General features: G+C 32.9%; 2 protein-coding genes and 9 non-coding genes across 11 annotated transcripts; 9 read left to right on the top strand and 2 right to left on the bottom strand.

Annotated features, from left to right (window-relative positions):
- Positions 1-814: 814 nt before the first annotated feature.
- On the top strand, positions 815-886 carry TRNAC-GCA (transfer RNA cysteine (anticodon GCA)). Its single transcript has one exon. It is a non-coding gene; the product is annotated as a tRNA-Cys (tRNA).
- Positions 887-2,870: 1,984 nt separating this feature from the next.
- Positions 2,871-2,942, top strand: TRNAC-GCA (transfer RNA cysteine (anticodon GCA)). Its single transcript has one exon. It is a non-coding gene; the product is annotated as a tRNA-Cys (tRNA).
- Positions 2,943-4,010: 1,068 nt separating this feature from the next.
- On the top strand, positions 4,011-4,082 carry TRNAC-GCA (transfer RNA cysteine (anticodon GCA)). Its single transcript has one exon. It is a non-coding gene; the product is annotated as a tRNA-Cys (tRNA).
- Positions 4,083-5,183: 1,101 nt separating this feature from the next.
- TRNAC-GCA (transfer RNA cysteine (anticodon GCA)) lies at positions 5,184-5,255 on the top strand. The gene has a single exon. It is a non-coding gene; the product is annotated as a tRNA-Cys (tRNA).
- Positions 5,256-6,348: 1,093 nt separating this feature from the next.
- On the top strand, positions 6,349-6,420 carry TRNAC-GCA (transfer RNA cysteine (anticodon GCA)). The gene has a single exon. It is a non-coding gene; the product is annotated as a tRNA-Cys (tRNA).
- Positions 6,421-7,525: 1,105 nt separating this feature from the next.
- Positions 7,526-7,597, top strand: TRNAC-GCA (transfer RNA cysteine (anticodon GCA)). Its single transcript has one exon. It is a non-coding gene; the product is annotated as a tRNA-Cys (tRNA).
- A 1,095-nt stretch (positions 7,598-8,692) lies between these two features.
- TRNAC-GCA (transfer RNA cysteine (anticodon GCA)) lies at positions 8,693-8,764 on the top strand. The gene has a single exon. It is a non-coding gene; the product is annotated as a tRNA-Cys (tRNA).
- A 1,103-nt stretch (positions 8,765-9,867) lies between these two features.
- On the top strand, positions 9,868-9,939 carry TRNAC-GCA (transfer RNA cysteine (anticodon GCA)). Its single transcript has one exon. It is a non-coding gene; the product is annotated as a tRNA-Cys (tRNA).
- A 3,063-nt stretch (positions 9,940-13,002) lies between these two features.
- On the top strand, positions 13,003-13,074 carry TRNAC-GCA (transfer RNA cysteine (anticodon GCA)). Its single transcript has one exon. It is a non-coding gene; the product is annotated as a tRNA-Cys (tRNA).
- A 121-nt stretch (positions 13,075-13,195) lies between these two features.
- LOC141614657 (putative calcium-binding protein At1g02270) lies at positions 13,196-16,265 on the bottom strand. Its single transcript, XM_074433405.1, has 10 exons — positions 16,051-16,265; positions 15,832-15,927; positions 15,614-15,719; positions 15,293-15,513; positions 15,125-15,198; positions 14,828-14,942; positions 14,074-14,199; positions 13,858-13,968; positions 13,660-13,770; positions 13,196-13,554 (listed from the first exon to the last, which is right to left on the bottom strand). Exons 1-10 carry the CDS (start codon positions 16,123-16,125, stop codon positions 13,324-13,326), a joined length of 1,266 nt encoding a protein of 421 aa, XP_074289506.1. The 5' UTR covers positions 16,126-16,265; the 3' UTR covers positions 13,196-13,323.
- Positions 16,266-18,069: 1,804 nt separating this feature from the next.
- Positions 18,070-21,862, bottom strand: LOC141614649 (uncharacterized). The gene is made up of 3 exons (XM_074433398.1): positions 21,714-21,862; positions 21,410-21,588; positions 18,070-18,480 (listed from the first exon to the last, which is right to left on the bottom strand). Exons 2-3 carry the CDS (start codon positions 21,566-21,568, stop codon positions 18,313-18,315), a joined length of 327 nt encoding a protein of 108 aa, XP_074289499.1. The 5' UTR covers positions 21,569-21,588; positions 21,714-21,862; the 3' UTR covers positions 18,070-18,312.
- Positions 21,863-22,084: the final 222 nt, after the last annotated feature.

The raw sequence follows: 22,084 nt of genomic DNA, 5'->3' as shown, positions 1-22,084 counted from the left end.
TGGGTATTCTGATAGGTTTTCATTAAGTTTAGGGGTATTATTGATATTTTTTTGGAAAAAAGCAGAATAACACGTACAATTCGAAAAAATATGAGGGAAGTTTGTTCAAACAATCTTAACATCGGCAAAACTCTATTGGTACCGGTGTTAAAGTTGTGCAAATTTACGGGGATCAACTCTTTGTATCTGGTCAATTATCGTTATATTTGATTTAAATCGCCATCACTGATTTTGTGGCAACTTATTATACTTCATAGATCATTATATCGTGTTATATAAAGTTGAAATCAGGGATTTCGTGTGGCCGTGTGGGTTTGTGATTTGGTCAATCAAGTCCGTATGACTCATGGATTAGATCACCTCAAGATAAATCATAGACGTGTAACTGACCTTGTGATTTTTGACACCAAAATTCAGATTTTTAAAAAATTGATTAAATTCCTTTGTTTAAATGAAGATTGTAAAATGATTTTTTAAATGGTGTTTATGGAAAAATAAAATACTATTAATTGATTTACACATCCAAATTTATTACTGAAAATCGATTAAGCGGTATTGAATACTAAAGAAAATTGAGTTTTGATGTATATGACTCACATGACTACATGAGTACATATTTTTTTTCCAAAAAAAAAAAAAAAAAAAAAAAAAAAAAAAAAAAAAAAAAAAAAATATATATATATTTGCTCCCTGATCTAATAGCTACTCCCTGATCTATATCTTTATGACATATATATTCAAGAAATGAGAACATTATTAAAAAACGTAGGGAGTACTACACTATATAAGATGGAGAATCCCTCCAAACAACAAAGGGTCCATAGCTCAGTGGTAGAGCATTTGACTGCAGATCAAGAGGTCACCGGTTCAAACCCGGTTGGGCCCTTACTTTTACTATTTTGTAAAAACTTTTTTGTAACTTCATTGGTTGATCGAAACTATTAAAATAAAGTTAAACCAAATATCCGTAAAAGTATAAATTAAAGCAAAAACGAAAAGCAAATAATTTGCCACGAGAAAACCTAAATTTTGCGTAAAGTGTAGAAACTTGTTTATACAATGATACTACAACTAGTTTTAAACCCGTGCAAAATTGCACGGGTATGTATTTGGGCCAGTATTAATATTTTTGGATGTATATTTGTTTTTACATTTCTATTGTACTTATCTAGTTGGTCTAAATCTACGATCTACATAATTTATGTTTAAATTTGTTACAAACACGTGTTCACATACACTGGTTTATAAGGAAATAACGTAATCTACTCTTGTAAATAAAAATTGCATACATAAAAAAAACTTTACATCCGGATAAAAGAAATATGGGTTATGATAAATACAATCTAGTGGGTTGTATTTAAGCAACTAAAAGAGGAAATAAATAGTTAATATATGCATTAATTGCATTGATTTATGTGTAATTTACTCACTAATTTCTAAATTAATGCCAAATATAGAAGGGTATTAAATTAAATACAACCTAGTGGGTTGTATTTATCATTTCCCAAGAAATATAATCCAATATAATCAACTTTAACATATGTATTTAATTCATTTGCGCTTTATGTTCAATCTCGTATATAAATGTTATTCCTTCTTGAAATTATGTAATTTTATTATTATGTAATTTTGTTTTAAAAATTATGTAATTCAATTTCATTTACTCGTATTTGTAATTCATTCTGCGTATATGTTATTAATTTTATTTACACGGAATGTATAAAATTATTTCATAATATTAATTCATAGAATTTTTTCATAATATTATTTCATAGAATTTGTTGTAAGACGGATTTTATCGCGTGTTTAAAAAGACGAAAATCTGAAGAAATAAATACATTGCACACTCACGGGTCCCACCATAACATGAATTTCAAAAAAAAAAAAAAAAACTGCATTAATGACGTGGCACGCTGAGGATTGAGTATTGTCTTTTGTATTAATATAAATAAGATCATTAATATCAATATTTTATAGATAAATATTAATAAATAGGTGTTTTGATTTTGAATTATATGCTTTTATATGTTAATGATACGACAAATTATTGTCAAAAGACCAACAAAAGTGCATAAAATAAATGTTTAAAAGAGGGGGATAAGTGCATTTTGGATATTCTGATAGGTTTTCATTAAGTTTAGGGGTATCATTGATATTTTTTTGGAAAAAAGCAGAATAACACGTACAATTCGAAAAAATATGAGGGAAGTTTGTTCAAACAATCTTAACATCGGCCAAACTCTATTGGTACCGGTGTTAAAGTTGTGCAAATATACGGGGATCAACTCTTTGTATCTTGTCAATTATCGTTATATTTGATTTAATTCGCTATCACTGATTTTGTGGCAACTTATTATGCTTCATAGATCATTATACTGTGTTATATAAAGTTGAAATCACGAATTTCGTGTGGCCGTGTGGGTTTGTCATTTGGTCAATCAAGTCCATATGACTCATGGATTAGACCACCTCAGGATGAGTCATAGACGTGTAACTAACCTTGTGATTTGTGACACCAAAAATCGGATTATTAAAAAATTGATTTAATTTCCCTGTTTAAATGAAGATTGTAAAATGATTTTTTAAGTGGTGTTTATGACAAAAAATGCTATTAATTGATTTATACATCCAAATTTATTACTGAAAATCAATTGAGCGGTATTGAATACTAAAGAAAATTGAGTTTTGATGTATATGACTCACATGACTACATGAGTACATATTCGCTAATACTACTCCCTCTATATTTTTATGATGTTTCTATTTTAGTAAAATATTCCTCATATATATATTCAAGAAATGAGAACATTATTAAAAAAACGGAGGGAGTACTACACTATATATGATGGAGAATCCTCCAAACCAACAAAGGGTCCATAGCTCAGTGGTAGAGCATTTGACTGCAGATCAAGAGGTCACCGGTTCGAACCCGGTTGGGCCCTTATTTTTTATATTTTTTAAAAACGTATAAACTTCATTGGTTGACCGAAACTGTTAAATTAAAGTTAAACAAAATAGCCGTAAAAGTATACATTAAAGCAAAATCGATTAGCAAATAATTTGCCACGAGAAAACCTAAATTTTGCGTAAGTTGTAGAAACTTGTTTATACAATGATATTACAATCATTAATATCAATATTTTATAGATAAATATTAATAAATAGGTGTTTTGATCTTGAATTATATGCTTTTATATGTTAATGATACGACACATTATTGTCAAAAGACCAACAAAAGTGCATAAAATAAATGTTTAAAGAGACGGATTAGTGCATTTTGGGTATTCTGATAGGTTTTCATTAAGTTTAGGGGTATTATTGATGTTTTTTTGGAAAAAAGCAGAATAGCACGTACAATTCGAAAAAATATGAGGGAAGTTTGTTCAAACAATCTTAACATCGGCAAAACTCTATTGGTACCGGTGTTAAAGTTGTGTAAATTTACGGGGATCAACTCTTTGTATCTTGTCAATTATCGTTATATTTGATTTAAATAGCCATCACTGATTTTGTGGCAACTTATTATGCTTCATAGATCATTATATCGTGTTATATAAAGTTGAAATCAGGGATTTCGTGTGGGTTTGTCATTTGGTCAATCAAGTCCATATGACTCATGGATTAGATCACCTCAAGATAAGTCATAGACGTGTAACTGACCTTGTGATTTTTGACGCCAAAATTCAGATTTTTAAAAAATTGATTAAAATCGTTTGTTTAAATGAAGATTGTAAAATGATTTTTTAAATGGTATTTATGACAAAACAAAATACTATTAATTGATTTACACATCCAAATTTATTACTGAAAATCGATTAAGCGGTATTGTATACTAAAGAAAATTGAGTTTTGATGTATATGACTCACATGACTACATGAGTACATATTTGCTAATAGCTACTCCCTGATCTATATCTTTATGACATATATATTCAAGAAATGAGAACATTATTAAAAAAACGGAGGGAGTACTACTTTATATAAGATTGAGAATTGATCCAAACAACAAAGGGTCCATAGCTCAGTGGTAGAGCATTTGACTGCAGATCAAGAGGTCACCGGTTCGAACCCGGTTGGGCCCTTACTTTTAATATTTTGTAAAAACTTTTTTGTAACTTCATTGGTTGACCGAAACTGTTAAAATAAAGTTAAACCAAATAGCCATAAAAGTATAAATTAAAGCAAAAACGAAAAGCAATTAATTTGGCATGAAAAAACTAAAATTTGCATAAGTTGTAGAAACTTATTTATACAATGATATTACAATCATTAATATCAATATTTTATAGATAAATATTAATAAATAAGTGTTCTGATCTTGAATTATATGCTTTTATATGTTAATGATACGACAAACTATTGTCAAAAGATCAACAAAAGTGCATAAAATAAATGTTTAAAAGAGGCGGATTAGTGTATTTCGGGTATTCCGATAGGTTTTAATTAAATTTAGGGGTATCATTAATGTTTTTTTTGGAAAAAAGCAGAATAGCACGTACAATTCGAAAAAATATGAGGGAAGTTGGTTCAAACAAACTTAACATCGACCAAACTCTGTTGGTACCGGTGTCAAAGTTGTGAAAATTTAAGGGGATCAACTCTTTGTATCTTGTCAAATATCGTTATATATGATTTAAATCGCCATCACTGATTTTGTGGCAACTTAATATGCTTTATAGATCATTATACCTTGTTATATAAAGTTGAAATCACGAATTTCGTGTGGCCTCGTGGCTTTGTCATTTGGTCAATCAAGTCCATATGACTCATGGATTAGATCACCTCATGATGAATCAAAGACGTGTAACTGACCTTGTGATTTTTGACACCAAAATTCAGATTATTAAAAAATTGATTATATTCCACTATTTAAATGAAGACTGTAAAATGATTTTTTAAATGGTATTTATGACAAAAAAATGCTATTAATTGATTTATACATCCAAATTTATTATTGAAAATCGAGAGCGATATTGAATACTAAAGAAAATTGAGTTTTGATGTATATGACTCACATGACTACATGAGTACATATTAACTAATAGCTAATCCCTGTGTATCTTTATGATGTTTCTATTTTATTAAAATATTTCTCACATATATATTCAAGAAATGAGAACATCATTAAAAAACGGAGGAAGTACTACGCTATATAAGATGGGAGAATCCCTCTAAACAACAAAGGGTCCATAGCTCAGTGGTAGAGCATTTGACTGCAGATCAAGAGGTCACCGGTTCGAACCCGGTTGGGCCCTTATTTATTATATTTTGTAAAAACTTTTTTTGCTCTGTATGCTATTCATTGATTTTGGTTGACCGAAACTGTTAAAATAAAGTTAACAAAATAGTCATAAAAGTATAAATTAAAGCAAAAACGAAAAGCAAATAATTTGCCACGAGAAAACCTAAATTTTGCATAAGTTGTAGAAACTTGTTTATACAATGATATTACAATCATTAATATCAATATTTTATAGATAAATATTAATAAATAGGTGTTTTGATCTTGAATTATATGCTTTTATATGTTAATGATACGACACATTATTGTCAAAAGACCAACAAAAGTGCATAAAATAAATGTTTAAAAGAGACGGATTAGTGCATTTTGGGTATTCTGATAGGTTTTCATTAAGTTTAGGGGTATTATTGATGTTTTTTTGGAAAAAAGCAGAATAACACGTACAATTCGAAAAAATATGAGGGAAGTTTGTTCAAACAATCTTAACATCGGCAAAACTCTATTGGTACCGGTATTAAAGTTGTGCAAATTTACGGGGATCAACTCTTTGTATCTTGTCAATTATCGTTATATTTGATTTAAATCGCCATCACTGATTTTGTGGCAACTTATTATGCTTCATAGATCATTATATCGTGTTATATAAAGTTGAAATCAGGGATTTCGTGTGGCCGTGTGGATTTGTCATTTGGTCAATCAAATCCATATGACTCATGGATTAGATCACCTCAAGATAAGTCATAGACGTGTATCTGACCTTGTGATTTTTGACACCAAAATTCAGATTTTTAAAAAATTGATTAAACTCCTTTGTTTAAATGAAGATTGTAAAATGAATTTTTAAATGGTGTTTATGACAAAACAAAATACTATTAATTGATTTACACATCCAAATTTATTACTGAAAATCGATTAAGCGGTATTGTATACTAAAGAAAATTGAGTTTTGATGTATATGACTCACATGACTACATGAGTACATATTTGCTAATAGCTACTCCCTGATCTATATCTTTATGACATATATATTCAAGAAATGAGAACATTATTAAAAAACGGAGGGAGTACTACTTTATATAAGATTGAGAATTGATCCAAACAACAAAGGGTCCATAGCTCAGTGGTAGAGCATTTGACTGCAGATCAAGAGGTCACCGGTTCGAACCCGGTTGGGCCCTTATTTTTAATATTTTGTAAAAACTTTTTTGTAACTTCATTGGTTGACCGAAACTGTTAAAATAAAGTTAAACCCAATAGCCATAAAAGTATAAATTAAAGCAAAAACGAAAAGCAAATAATTTGGCATGAGAAAACCTAAATTTTGCATAAGTTGTAGAAACTTATTTATACAATGATATTACAATCATTAATATCAATATTTTATAGATAAATATTAAAAAATAAGTGTTTTGATCTTGAATTATATGCTTTTATATGTTAATGATACGACAAACTATTGTCAAAAGATCAACAAAAGTGCATAAAATAAATGTTTAAAAGAGGCGGATTAGTGTATTTCGGGTATTCCGATAGGTTTTAATTAAATTTAGGGGTATCATTAATGTTTTTTTTTTGGAAAAAAGCAGAATAGCACGTACAATTCGAAAAAATATGAGGGAAGTTGGTTCAAACAAACTTAACATCGACCAAACTCTGTTGGTACCGGTGTCAAAGTTGTGAAAATTTAAGGGGATCAACTCTTTGTATCTTGTCGAATATCGTTATATATGATTTAAATCGCCATCACTGATTTTGTGGCAACTTAATATGCTTTATAGATCATTATACCTTGTTATATAAAGTTGAAATCACGAATTTCGTGTGGCCTCGTGGCTTTGTCATTTGGTCAATCAAGTCCTTATTTGTCATGGATTATATCACCTCATGATGAATCATAGACGTGTAACTGACCTTGTGATTTTTGACACCAAAATTCAGATGATTAAAAAATTGATCAAATTCCACTATTTAAATGAAGACTGTAAAATGATTTTTTAAATGGTATTTATGACAAAAAAAATGCTATTAATTGATTTATACATCCAAATTTATTATTGAAAATCGAGAGCGATATTGAATACTAAAGAAAATTGAGTTTTGATGTATATGACTCACATGACTACATGAGTACATATTAGCTAATAGCTAATCCCTCTGTATCTTTATGATGTTTCTATTTTATTAAAATATTTCTCACATATATATTCAAGAAATGAGAACATCATTAAAAAACGGAGGAAGTACTACGCTATATAAGATGGGAGAATCCCTCTAAACAACAAAGGGTCCATAGCTCAGTGGTAGAGCATTTGACTGCAGATCAAGAGGTCACCGGTTCGAACCCGGTTGGGCCCTTATTTATTATATTTTGTAAAAACTTTTTTTGCTCTGTATGTTATTCATTGATTTTGGTTGACCGAAACTGTTAAAATAAAGTTAACAAAATAGTCATAAAAGTATAAATTAAAGCAAAAACGAAAAGCAAATAATTTGCCACGAGAAAACCTAAATTTTGCATAAGTTGTAGAAACTTGTTTATACAATGATATTACAATCATTAATATCAATATTTTATAGATAAATATTAATAAATAGGTGTTTTGATCTTGAATTATATGCTTTTATATGTTAATGATACGACACATTATTGTCAAAAGACCAACAAAAGTGCATAAAATAAATGTTTAAAAGAGACGGATTAGTGCATTTTGGGTATTCTGATAGGTTTTCATTAAGTTTAGGGGTATTATTGATGTTTTTTTTTGGAAAAAAGCAGAATAACACGTACAATTCGAAAAAATATGAGGGAAGTTTGTTCAAACAATCTTAACATCGGCAAAACTCTATTGGTACCGGTGTTAAAGTTGTGTAAATTTACGGGTATCAACTCTTTGTATCTTGTCAATTATCGTTATATTTGATTTAAATCGCCATCAGTGATTTTGTGGCAACTTATTATGATTCATAGATCATTATATCGTGTTATATAAAGTTGAAATCAGAGATTTCGTGTGGCCGTGTGGGTTTATCATTTGGTTAATCAAGTCCATATGACTCATGGATTAGATCACCTCAAGATAAGTCATAGACGTGTAACTGACCTTGTGATTTTTGACACCAAAATTCAGATTTTTAAAAAATTGATTAAATTCCTTAGTTTAAATGAAGATTGTAAAATGAATTTTTAAATGGTGTTTATGACAAAACAAAATACTATTAATTGATTTACACATCCAAATTTATTACTGAAAATTGATTAAGCGGTATTGTATACTAAAGAAAATTGAGTTTTGATGTATATCACTCACATGACTACATGAGTACATATTTGCTAATAGCTACTCCCTGATCTATATCTTTATGACATATATATTCAATAAATGAGAACATTATTAAAAAACGGAGGGAGTACTACTTTATATAAGATTGAGAATCGATCCAAACAACAAAGGGTCCATAGCTCAGTGGTAGAGCATTTGACTGCAGATCAAGAGGTCACCGGTTCGAACCCTGTTGGGCCCTTACTTTTAATATTTTGTAAAAACTTTTTTGTAACTTCATTGGTTGACCGAAACTGTTAAAATAAAGTTAAACCAAATAGCCATAAAAGTATAAATTAAAGCAAAAATGAAAAGCAATTAATTTGGCATGAGAAAACCTAAATTTTGCATAAGTTGTAGAAACTTATTTATACAATGATATTACAATCATTAATATCAATATTTTATAGATAAATATTAATAAATAAGTGTTCTGATCTTGAATTATATGCTTTTATATGTTAATGATACGACAAACTATTGTCAAAAGATCAACAAAAGTGCATAAAATAAATGTTTAAAAGAGGCGGATTAGTGTATTTCGGGTATTCCGATAGGTTTTAATTAAATTTAGGGGTATCATTAATGTTTTTTTTGGAAAAAAGCAGAATAGCACGTACAATTCGAAAAAATATGAGGGAAGTTGGTTCAAACAAACTTAACATCGACCAAACTCTGTTGGTACCGGTGTCAAAGTTGTGAAAATTTAAGGGGATCAACTCTTTGTATCTTGTCAAATATCGTTATATTTGATTTAAATCGCCATCACTGATTTTGTGGCAACTTAATATGCTTTATAGATCATTATACCGTGTTATATAAAGTTGAAATCACGAATTTCGTGTGGTCTCGTGGCTTTGTCATTTGGTCAATCAAGTCCTTATTTGTCATGGATTAGATCACCTCATGATGAATCATAGACGTGTAACTGACCTTGTGATTTTTGACACCAAAATTCAGATGATTAAAAAATTGATTAAATTCCACTATTTAAATGAAGACTGTAAAATGATTTTTTAAATGGTATTTATGACAAAAAAAATGCTATTAATTGATTTATACATCCAAATTTATTATTGAAAATCGAGAGCGATATTGAATACTAAAGAAAATTGAGTTTTGATGTATATGACTCACATGACTACATGAGTACATATTTGCTAATAGCTAATCCCTCTGTATCTTTATGATGTTTCTATTTTATTAAAATATTTCTCACATATATATTCAAGAAATGAGAACATCATTAAAAAACGGAGGAAGTACTACACTATATAAGATGGGAGAATCCCTCTAAACAACAAAGGGTCCATAGCTCAGTGGTAGAGCATTTGACTGCAGATCAAGAGGTCACCGGTTCGAACCCGGTTGGGCCTTTATTTATTATATTTTGTAAAAACTTTTTTGCTCTGTATGCTATTCATTGATTTTGGTTGACGTTAACAAAATAGTCATAAAAGTATAAATTAAAGCAAAAATGAAAAGCAAATAATTTGCCACGAGAAAACCTAAATTTTGCATAAGTTGTAGAAACTTGTTTATAGAATTATATTAAAATAATTAATATCAATATTTTATAGATAAATATTAATAAATAGGTGTTTTGATCTTGAATTATATGCTTTTATATGTTAATGATATGACAAATTATTGCCAAAAGGCCAACACATGTGCATAATTAAATGTTCAAAAGAGGCGGATTAGTGCACTTTGGGTATTCTGATAGGTTTTCATTAAATTTAAGGGTATCATTGATGTTTTTTTTGGAAAAAAGTAGAATAACACGTACAATTCGAAAAAATATGAGGGAAGTTTGTTCAAACAATCTTAACATCGGCCAAACTGTATTTGGTACCGGTGTTAAAGTTTGAAAATTTACGGGGATCAACTATTTGTATCTTGTCAATTGTTGTTATATTCTATTTAAATCGCCGTCACTGATTTTGTGGCAACTTATTATGCTTCATAAATCATTATACCATGTTATATAAAGTTGAAATCACTAATTTCGTGTGGCCGCGCGGGTTTGTCATTTGGTCAATCAAGTCCATATGACTCATGGATTAGATCACCTCATGATGAATCATAGACGTGTAACTGACATTGTGATTTTTGACAACAAAATTCAGATTAATAAAAAATTGATTAAATTCTTCTGTTTAAATGAAGATTGTAAAATGATTTTTTAAGTGGTTTTTATGATAAAAAAAATGCTATTAATCAATGTATATATATAAAAGAGGCTTTTTTCAGGCAATTCTAGAGACTCCAAGTTTTTTGAAACACTCTAATTAAAAAAATAATATTAGTCTTAGAAAAAAAAAACAGAATTTGTAAATATTAATCTTAATCTAGAAATATAAATATCATATTAATAAATACCAAAAATAAATCTTAATCTTAAAAGATAAAATAAAAGATAATATATTATTGTATATATCAAGTTACCCGTATATTCATAGTAGTCAAAGCCTATGTTAATGCAAACACTACAATTTTATTGTGTATATATATACATGCATCTTAGAGATTAAAACACCGCATGTTTCATAATTTTTTTCTTGCGTCTCTTTTCTATTGTTTGGAATCAATTTAGAAGAGGAAGCAAGATTATGAAAGCGGCGGTGTGTACCAGATGATTGTATAAGTTCTTCATAAATTGCATTTTTTTTTTATGATTAGTGAGTATTGTTTGAACATTTATTTAAAGAATTGGACTTTGAATTACAATAACCATATTTAATGTGTTTCAAATATTGTGGAGACGATGGGTTAATAATTTTGCAGATGATTTCTATGAATGTTTTGCATAATTTTGTTCTTTTTAAATTAAATCAACTGATTTCGAAAACAGATCCATTGTATATTTGTATGTTACTCTCTTTGTGGTTTGTGAAGATGAGGTATTTACTTAAGTAACTAATTATCTTCCAGACTTAATTAGCTGCATGTTTAATCTTACGAGAATCGTAATTGGATATTACTTAACTTTTTACATCACGAGATTGTTGTGTTAGGTTAATCTGAATGTGACGATTCATTGTTGCTCAGTACTTCCGCCGAGTCAATCTATTATTTACTTTTCTCTTTCAAAAGAAAAAGTAGTTTTAAGTTTTAATTTGCATTTATATTGAATTTTCACCATATTGTTAATCTAATCTAATTATTTAATGGGGTAAAATAATCACAGCTATTTTTAGAGTCCTACATACTACCACGTCAAATACTATCAAAATTTGAGAAGGTAAAATAATAATCACATCAATTATATGAGTTCCACATATATCTCACTTCAGTTATAAGAGAATTACTTGATTAAAATAAAATCGTAGGAATCCTGCTAGAGACCCAACTCCTAAGCCATATAAGACGGGCATGGGTGAAGTTTGACATATAGGAATCCTTATCATATTATAATTTACATGTTCTCATTTGTGACGGGTATATCCGTCACAAACTTACGACGAGTCAAATACTACTCATGTAGGGTACATAACACAAAATCATAGTGTTTAGATAATAGCAATCTGTTTTGTCTTAACTAAACACATGGGTAGTACCTGACTCTTCGCAAACTTATAACGGATTCGACACAATTGAGACTTGCTAATTATAATTAGGGCACAACCTACATCATCTAAGATGACAATAAATATTTTCATAATATGCCAATGAAGACCGTATAATACGGAGCAGTATATAACACAATCGTACGGAAGACTAATTGAAATTAGAGTGAATAACTGAAATTAATTCACAACGTTCACTACACTTATTTTCAAAGTCATTAGTTACTTTACGATAGCAATAGCAAATTTACCGCTCTCACATTCAAGAACTTACATATTCTACCACTTTAGTTAAAAATAAAACATTATTTAGAAACCCATGCAACGCACGGGCACAAAATCTAGTTGATTTAGAGCATCTCCAATGGTTTGCTCTAGGGACTTGCTTGCAATTTTTATAAAATAGCAAGCAAGTAGCTTACCATTGGAGTGAGGAAAGATTGATGTAGTTTATGAGCATTGTAGCTCTACCAAGCATGTTGCTTGGTTTTAAAAAATAAAAATAAAATAAAAAAGTAAAATTTATAATTGGAGGAAAATTCTATTGTAGGACCCATAAAGCTAGAAAGTGTTGTAGCCAACCATTGGAGCGGTATGTAGTCGAAGAGCAAAATAGCTTAAAAAACCGTATTGGCAAATCAAGCTACAACGTGTTGTAGCTGTCCATTGGAGATGCTCTTATACATCCAAATTTATTACTGAAAATCGTTTGAGGGGTATTGAATACTAAAGAAAATTGCCTCTATATCTTTATGATGTTTATATTTTGGTAAAATATTCCTCACGTATATATTCAAGAAATGAGAACATCATCAAAAAAACGAAGTGAGTACTAACTATATAAGATGGGAGAATCTCTCTAAACAACAAAGGGTCCATAGCTCAGTGGTAGAGCATTTGACTGCAGATCAAGAGGTCACCGGTTCGAACCCGGTTGGGCCCTTATTTTTTTATATTTTGAAAGAACTTTTTGGATACATTGCGATTTGCGAACGGGGTAGATTCGACTTACTCGAGAAGGCCGCAAAACAATACTTCTATTTGAACAGAACACGAGAACTTGAATATTTTGAAAGAACTTTTTGGATACATTGCGATTTGCGAACGGGGTAGATTCGACTTACTCGAGAAGGCCGCAAAACAATACTTCTATTTGAACAGAACACGAGAACTTGAAAATGTCAGTGTATTACTACAAAGTGCAGTGAACATCCTTCACAGCAAATTCAACAGTCAAATGTGCATGGTCGGAAAGCATGTAACTTTCGGGCCATGTCCCTTTTTCGGCTTCCTTAGGAAACAATGTGGCCTTTTTTACCACAAATCCGATTGTAGCTCTGGAGCTTCGAGTTTCTCCCACTTCTTCTACGCTCTTTTTGTCACGTTCTTCATTCCAAGAGTCCGAACACAAGCTCCATGCCCTCTACCAATTTCGGAATGTCAGAGTTATTAGTAAAGCCAGTTTATGGTGCTGACGGGTTCCAAACCCCGTCAGCAACTTAACCAGATAAACTAGGTGATAATTTACCAGAAAGTTTGGCACGTCAGCAATTCCATCGCCATCTTCATCTATACGCTCCCATATTTCCTTGATATCTTCTTCATTTAGGCCTCCGCATGGGTGTCCACATATTCCTAACTAAACAATGAACCGTGTTTGTCACGCGTTTAATCAATGAGCGCAATAATTAAAATGTTCTAAATGAGAACAAAAAACAAAGACTACCTCTTCAAGGACTTCACAGAAATCAGAGTACGTAATGCAACTCCCTTTGATTCTGAAGATCTCGAACATCTGATCACCACCGCTTCCTGTGATGACGCTTTTCAGCAAGTTCTTTGGATTGAATGTTTACAGAAAATCGACTGTCAGGTTAACTGATGCAACACACAATGTATACGGTTTCTAAAAGGTGGAAACTGGAAAGTCGAAAATACACACCTTTATATTCCCTAAAATCGCTTCCATGAAACTCTCTTTTAAAGGTTTGTGAAATTTCCGAGGATTTTGGAGCCAAATGAAGTCCACCCCGCAAATATTACCTCTGTGGTTTCGGTGACTCACCCACTGCACAATTGCACAAACAATGTTCTTCCTTCAGTAACTTACATAACATAGTTTACACTAGTGTAGGGCTGAGCATCGGTCTAAAACCGGACCGGACCGGACCAAACCGGACCGGACCGAAGACCGAAAATAAAATTTTTGTGGACCGAAGACCGGACCTAAAACTTTCGGTCTTGGACCGGACCAAACCCGAAATATTCGGTCTGGTCCGGTCTTAGACCGAAATGGACCTAGAACTAATTCTTTCACTATTTCGTGTATGATAATTACATTTAAGTTTCACTAAATTAAATGTCGATGAATAATTAGACGATTGTTTTTGAGAAAAAAATACTCAATATTAATTTATAATGTCTTGTGAAGATAAAATGGTAATTTAGATTATAATATTCTAATGATAGTCTTTAGAAACATAAATTCGGTCCATTTGGTCCGGACCTAAAATATCCGGGTTTGGTCCGGACCAGACCGAATACCGAAAACTCAAAAAATGAGGACCGAGGACCGGACCTAAAAAATTCGGTCTGGGTTTGGTCCAGACCAAATGGTCCGGTCCGGTCCATTTTTCCGGTCCGGACCTAAACTTGCTCACCCTAGGTTTACCGGACATAAAAGGGAAAACACTAACCTTCTGAAAGTCATCAGTATTTTTTTCGCAATGGTGAGCAATGTCATAGGATGATTCGAAGCCTTGTGACCGTAAGAATTTATACACATGCCCCTTCTTACTTCCGTTCCAATCCCTATCCATATGTACAAAGCACACAACTTAACAACAACAACAACATCAGCGCCTTAGTCCCAAAATGATTTGGGGTCAGCTGACATGAATCATCTAAAACCGTCCAGGGCATCCAGTAGATAAGAAAATTTTAAAAATTTAAATTTTGGACCCAATGAATATAGGTCGAGTTTGAATTCATACCCACAAAGGATGACGGGTACAAATAGGGAGTAGTTCTCGACATATGACCTGATATATTGTAAAATCTTGTAAACCTTTGGAATGGAAAAACAGAACAGAATTACAAAAGCAGATATGTAAATTATAATCGGAATGTAAGAAATTTATGCTGGACATTAAAGGCGGAACCTGCTGAAGGCGTAGGAAACAATATCTAGAATCGTGTGGAAAGATCAAGTGAGTATTTACAATTAGTGCTTCCTTCATTTTGTTGATTTTGCCATTCTGAGAAATATTCCCACAAACTTCGACATGTAAAACTTGAGCTACGCGATCACCAATGTCGTTGAATAACAGTTCCCTGTAATTTAACACCCGGAAATGGTTCTGATGTATCGCTGTAAGGAGACCTGCAATAATAAGCTATCTATAAACACCTGAATCATAGAAAAAACTGAAGAAGCACATAAACAAAGTAAGATTTTCAACAGGTATTGGAACAATATATACCATCACCGCGATTGTTTGTACGAGCAAGCTTGTAAGTTAGATAACCAGCATCACCAAGTCGCTTTTCATACATTCTCACCAGTTCCTCATTACCCATCCAAAATTCCTAAAACAAAAATTTAACCATTTTGTAAAAAAAAAAAAAATTACTGTATTAATAATGCCTATGATGATATAATCGACTTTAACACGAAACTAATCAGAATATAATGAATCACCTGCAAGCAAATGACAGAGGATTTCAAGTGAAGCAGTCTATCCAATATGTTCTCATTTCGACTAAGCCAAGACTCTGAAAAGTCACTTTCGCGCATCTGAAAACAGTAGCAAACCCTTCAAAACATCAATAAAGGTTAAAAAAAAAAACATATCATACCAAAAAAAAAAAACTAAAACCGACCAGACGAGTAGACGACTATTGGCTACATAGTACATACCCCTCCTCCTAGACGCTTGTAAATAGGAGCGAGGATATTGAAAGTCGTGCAGGAAATCGTCTGTGGACAATTCATACTGTCAATATGATCTTAAACTTTGTTATACCTTTTGCGGAAAGTTAAATGAGGACAATATAAATATATAATTCTGCGAAGTTCAGCTTTAGATGTTTGAGGACTAAAATACTTCTACACGGGAAGAATAACATGTGGGTGAGGAAATTAATATGCAAAAGTATTTAAAATGTTGAAATGGAAAAAAAAAAAAAAAAAAAAAAAAAAGATAAAAGCATAAATTGTGGTGGTGGTGCAAAAGAGCGAAGCGTCGCATAATAATACTGAAAAAGATTGAAAAGGAAGTAAGGGGACAAGGAGAAAGAGGGCTATGTATAGAAGGTCAGAAATAAACCCCTGAAAAAAATGTGAAGTTTAACGTCTAGTAACTGATTTTTCAAATGTATGACCATGGTTGTTACATGAGGGTTAGTCGGTTAGTCGGTAGAGAGACCGTCTTTCATTAAGATAATATAGCGTCGGATAATATAGGACTATAGGACTAGATACCGATCAAAAATAATAAAAAAAGAAGGGTTTTTTGAAAACTACTATTTAAGATGGAAATTCAAAAATAAATGGCTAAGATTGTGTTTTATTGGGTTTGGATGAAATTTGGTAGTGTTTTAAAAAAAAATCAAACTTAGTGGTAGTAGTTTTTAAACGAAAATTATTTTGGTAGTAGTTCTTAAACACAAATTCTTGTTTGTGACGGCACATATCCGTCACTCTTGAGTGACGGATACCATTTACCTCACAAAGTACCCACTTTTTCTCTCTCTGCAATACTATTCATGTGGTCCCCTTTCTCCACTAACCCATTTTGTTACCATTTTAACTCACAAAATATCCGCCACAAATGGTAACCCGTCACAAGGGAGACCAATTGGTTCTTAAAACAGTGTAGTACAAAGGTAATAGTTATAAAAAAACCCAAAAAAGAATGACAAAACTACCCACTCGTATGCAATGTCATGTCACTAATGCACATATGAGACGATTTCATGATAATTTTATCATAATAACATCTCATATACGGAGTAGTATTTATTTCTATTGTTACGCAGTAGTTTTTAGCGTGTGATGATTTTACCTTAAATCATTTTTGTGTGAGACGTTCTTTTACGAGACTTACTCGTGTGAGACTGAAAGGTCGTCTCACGATTAATTTTTTGCGGAACTTATCAAAAGAATCAGCTAGTCTTGTTATGGACGGATATAACCGTCTATAGCTAAAGATGGGTCAAATAACTTGAAAATGGTGACATTTTTTGCCCCCGCCACCCCACTTGTTGCTTGTCCTATTAGGAATGTGGTATTGTATTTGGCCCGTCTTTAGTTATAGACGGATATGTGCCGTCTATAATGAGATTTTGTGCAAAAGAATAGTGTTCCGTATAGGTATGACATCAAGCACATTAACAAGTTGATACTGATTTTACAAGTATGGCCTTTTGAGTACACGTTCTAATTATGATTTTTAATGTTGTCCTCCCTCCGTCCCTACCATACCTACCTTTGATTAGAATACTCGTCACAAAAAATAAAAAAATAAAAAGTAAACAAATGAATAAGACGAATAAAGTATTAAGGCCATAGCACAGGTTACGGCCATGAGCCAAAGATCATGAAATTGTCCTCTGGGACCTCTGCAGTATTATGATAAACTCGTGATAGAGACGAATCTTCTTAGCATTGGTTCTTCCAAGTTGTGGCCAAGTAGCAGATACAAGTACTGAAAAACAATCTTACTTTCAGCTTTGGTTCTTTCAAGTTGGCCTAGTAGCAAATACAAACTGCCGAAGAACATTTTCCGCCAGTCCTCGTCTGGGCGGCAATGACCTTAACCGGCATTTCACACACTAAATTTTCGACATGTGGGTGAAGTCACAAAGCGTCAAAAACAAGAAGTGAAGACGAAGGTGGTAGGTAACAACACACCTGCTGGATTTCCGAAAGTACCAATTTCACAATCAATGAAGCTCTCATATATTACCATCCATTAGATATTTCTCGATATATAGCAGTTACATGTCTTCAGCGTAAAAAAAAAACGATTTTAGATTTAGAAAACACAAGGAGTTGGACATTTTACAGCTATCTACTATGTTAAAAACTACATGAATTACACACAGGTGGCAAAAGCATGGAATCCGTTCAGTTGGAGTACGGTCTGTCCACATACGAAGTGATGAGATGCACTTACATTTAATCTTCCAAGAACTGTTGTCGCTCGAGTTCTAAGATAGTTTCTGTCAAATTGTTCAAACTACTGTTTGTACTTCCATTATTACTTCGGCACTCAGAAAGCTGTTCCCGCAGACTCCTTACAAGCTCATTCAGTTTCTGAATGTTCTTCTCTTGAGATAAAATTATCTGTTACATATCAGATCTTGTGTTAAGTAATATCGTTAACTATTGACCACATCCAGAAAGTCGCGATGTTTTGGAATACCAAATGGAAATGTTAACAAGTGAAAAGGAAATCGTCACTCTTCAGATATAGAAGAAACATAACAATTTGCCAGGTTCAAGAGTGTACTGAAGGTACATAACTTAACTATCGATACTGAAGGTGCATGACAAATTGACAATTTGCCAGGTTCAAAAGATACTGTCCGAAAACATGGCTGAATAAAAAGTATTAGACAGCTGACTTATCCGAACATTAATAGAATCACACTAGAAATATAACTATTCATTGGTTTGGCAACTCTAAACATTACGAGAACATCACATGAAAGTTGGCAGCCAAATACCATATTATTGATAAAGATCCTATCTTTTTTATATCTACCTAAACTTAAAGACATTTTCAGTTTTCTTAGTTCCATTCACACTAAAAAAGTCGGCTAAAATTCTAGCATTTTCACATTAGTCCAAATATTCTCACAAATGAATGTCACACCTAAAAGTCCATGAAAGAAATGCTCAAAAGAAAATGGAATTTATGCCACAAAGAATCTTCAACAAAGCTAATAAGTAGTGGCTGTGGGAAAAATCAGGAAAAAAAAAGGAACATATATATGTATAGTAGGTTGCCAACACCCTCAAAAGAACAAAATGAAAAATAAGCATCAAAGTTCCACTAGTACTCTGCAATGATGGTATAAGGAATGCATATTCGTCAACTTGGGCATGTGAATGCCATGCTCTACTATCTACACTGGGTAATGAAAGAAAAGCAGCCGTAAACATAATGTAATTCCCATAAAGAATGGTTTGACTATACTGACCTAACAAAAATCAACAAGCATTGTAATTCGTAGGGTTCATTAGCTCTCTGCATTGAGAAGCATATACTCCGTAGCGATCAATAAAGTTAAGTATCGCCATAGTTTTCAAAGATTCCAATAAACAAAGAAAGAGGCATCTCTAACATAGTATAATCTATTAAGCTAAAAGAAGGTATACAGTATACACTACCAAGACTCCCATAGTTCCCAAAAACATAAAAACATTCCCGCGGAGTTCTTTGAGAACAAAGTTAATTCTTCACAATGATTTTCCATGCTCGTAACCTATGGCAGATCAACGTCTTGATATACAAAGGAAAAAGAAATGCGCAATTTTATCCCAACCTATTCTCCACTAAAACGTTGTTAACACTTTGCTATCCTTTATAACAATCTTAGGGGGCGTTTGGTTACAAGAAAGGGAATATAATTTGTCCATTCCCTTTGTTAATGTTTGGTTGATCAATTTTTTCATTCCCTTTACCCCTTTTGGAGAATAGGAGTACCCTTCATACCCCCGAATCCATTCCCCCACCCCCCCAAGGGTTTCCAAAACCCTTTCCTGATTACCCCATTTACCCATCACTCAACAACCAACGCCTACAACCAACTACCAAGACCCAGCATCAACCACTACCAACAGGAAACACCACCGTCGACAGCACCACTGAGGTTGCCCACTGCCGGCAACTCCACCATGCCGCCGACGACTCCGCCTCCTTGCTTCGACTCCCCTCTTCCACCCTTCAAAACCCTTGTCCCACCCCATAACCACCACCAAAAAGACAAAAAAACCAGTCTACCACACCCAGATCTGTGTTTCAGGTGATGGGAAACTACTTTATTGGTGTTTTGGGTGGTGATTATGGCGTGGAGTAGGGCTTTCGAAATTTGGGAGAGAGGGGATAAGTTGTGTCGAGTGTGGTGGGATGGAGTCACCACTGGCAGCGGAGCCGCCGGCGGCGGGCAATCACAATGATGCCAGCAAGGGTGATGTTGGTTGTGGTTGGTGATGGGTATTGGTGGTTGGCGGTGAGTGTTGGTGGTGATTAGGTTTGACAGATTTCTTTCTCATTCCCTTACCTTTTCTAAACAAACAAAGACGACAGTCAAAGGGTATCAGTTTCCTTTCCATTCCTTTCCCTTAGTTGATTACATTCCGTTACCCTATGACCAACCAAACGCCCCCTTAATGCCAAGGAATGACAACCAAATTCAGTCTCCTCGTATACATTTCAACTAATTCGCAACGAGCAGAATCAAACCAATGATCACCAATCTTAATGTCAAGGAATGACAACCAAATTCAGTTTCCTCCATGTATACATTTCGGCTAATTCGCAATCAACAGAATCAAACCAATAATCAACAATCCGAAGAAGGAACCCATAACACAACTCACAACCCGATAAGCTAAGATACGTTTCAGCTTCCCCGACATAAATACATCTAAATCTCCAAAATCTCTCTTCCTAATTGCAATGTTAACATTAAACCCTAAATTACACACACATACTAGGAATAATAGTTATCATCATTCATAGACCACCAAACTCAAAATCAATGCAAATTGTGGAGTAAGAGGGGCAGATGTACCCAGTCTTGTCTTTGTGCTATCAAGGCAAAGAGATAGTATCCAACTATCCGATTGATCCGAAATGAAAATTACGTCTAGAACTGCATCAAATAATTGTTATGGAGTACTCCACATTTTGGCATTTCCCACATATAAAACCCATACATCTAAATTCCCAAATTCACACTCTCTAAATGCAGCCTAAACCCTAACACACCACAAACAGCTACACACACATAGTAATAATAATCCCTCCTTCTGACCGTCTCAATCATTCGTTTACCTTTTATATTCATGGAAAATGGTATTTTAATCAAAGGTAAACAAATTATTCGGATGGTGGAGTAATAGTTACCGTTCATACAACAACATTACCCCAATACCTAAAGGGCACCTACAAATTCCAGGTTAGGAGGGTTATCAACAAAAAGAGACTATATCCGAATGAACCGAAATGAAAATTACGTCGAGAACTGAATCAAATGAAAGAAACCTTCTCTTTAACAGCTTCTTCTCGCTTCGAAACACGAAGTTGTTTCTGAGATAAACTATGATTAGCATCAACATCAGTGACTATTTGTTGTCTCCACTCAAATTGCGAAGTAATTATCATTACCAATAACAAAAACACCAACAACATTGGTCTCGACATTCTTCGTTATTTGCCACCACCTAGATATCAAAACCGCATTATTTCAATCATTATTTAAGAAACCCTAACAAATTGGGGATGAAATGATGAATCATGAAAACCTAATTGTGAAATCAAAACGGGGAATTGAAGAAAGATTAATTACCAATTAGAAGGTGGAATTGAGGGAATCCAATTTAGGGATTCAATGTTGGTTGCAACTCTTGCAAGCTCAGTGTAGTGAATGGAGTTTTTCTCTTTCTTTCTTTTTTAGAGAGAGAAAGTTTAGAGAAAATGCTATGAAGGGAAATATTTGGGATTAAACTGTGTTGGTTTATTTTTTATTTATTTTTTTGTGTATAGCATTCATTTTAGTTCAGATTTGGGTTGGGTAGGACTAGACCTGAGTCACCTGACAAAAGTAACCCGATCCGATTGCGCCGACCCGAAAAGATTGACCTGTGACCCGGAGCAACCCGAACTACATCACCCGAAACCCGAATTGGACCCGACCCGACCCGAATATGACCCGATTTT

Source organism: Silene latifolia, chromosome 1, assembly GCF_048544455.1.
Source record: "Silene latifolia isolate original U9 population chromosome 1, ASM4854445v1, whole genome shotgun sequence".
Lineage (NCBI taxonomy): Eukaryota > Viridiplantae > Streptophyta > Magnoliopsida > Caryophyllales > Caryophyllaceae > Silene > Silene latifolia.
This window is presented reverse-complemented; position numbering and strand designations above follow the sequence as displayed.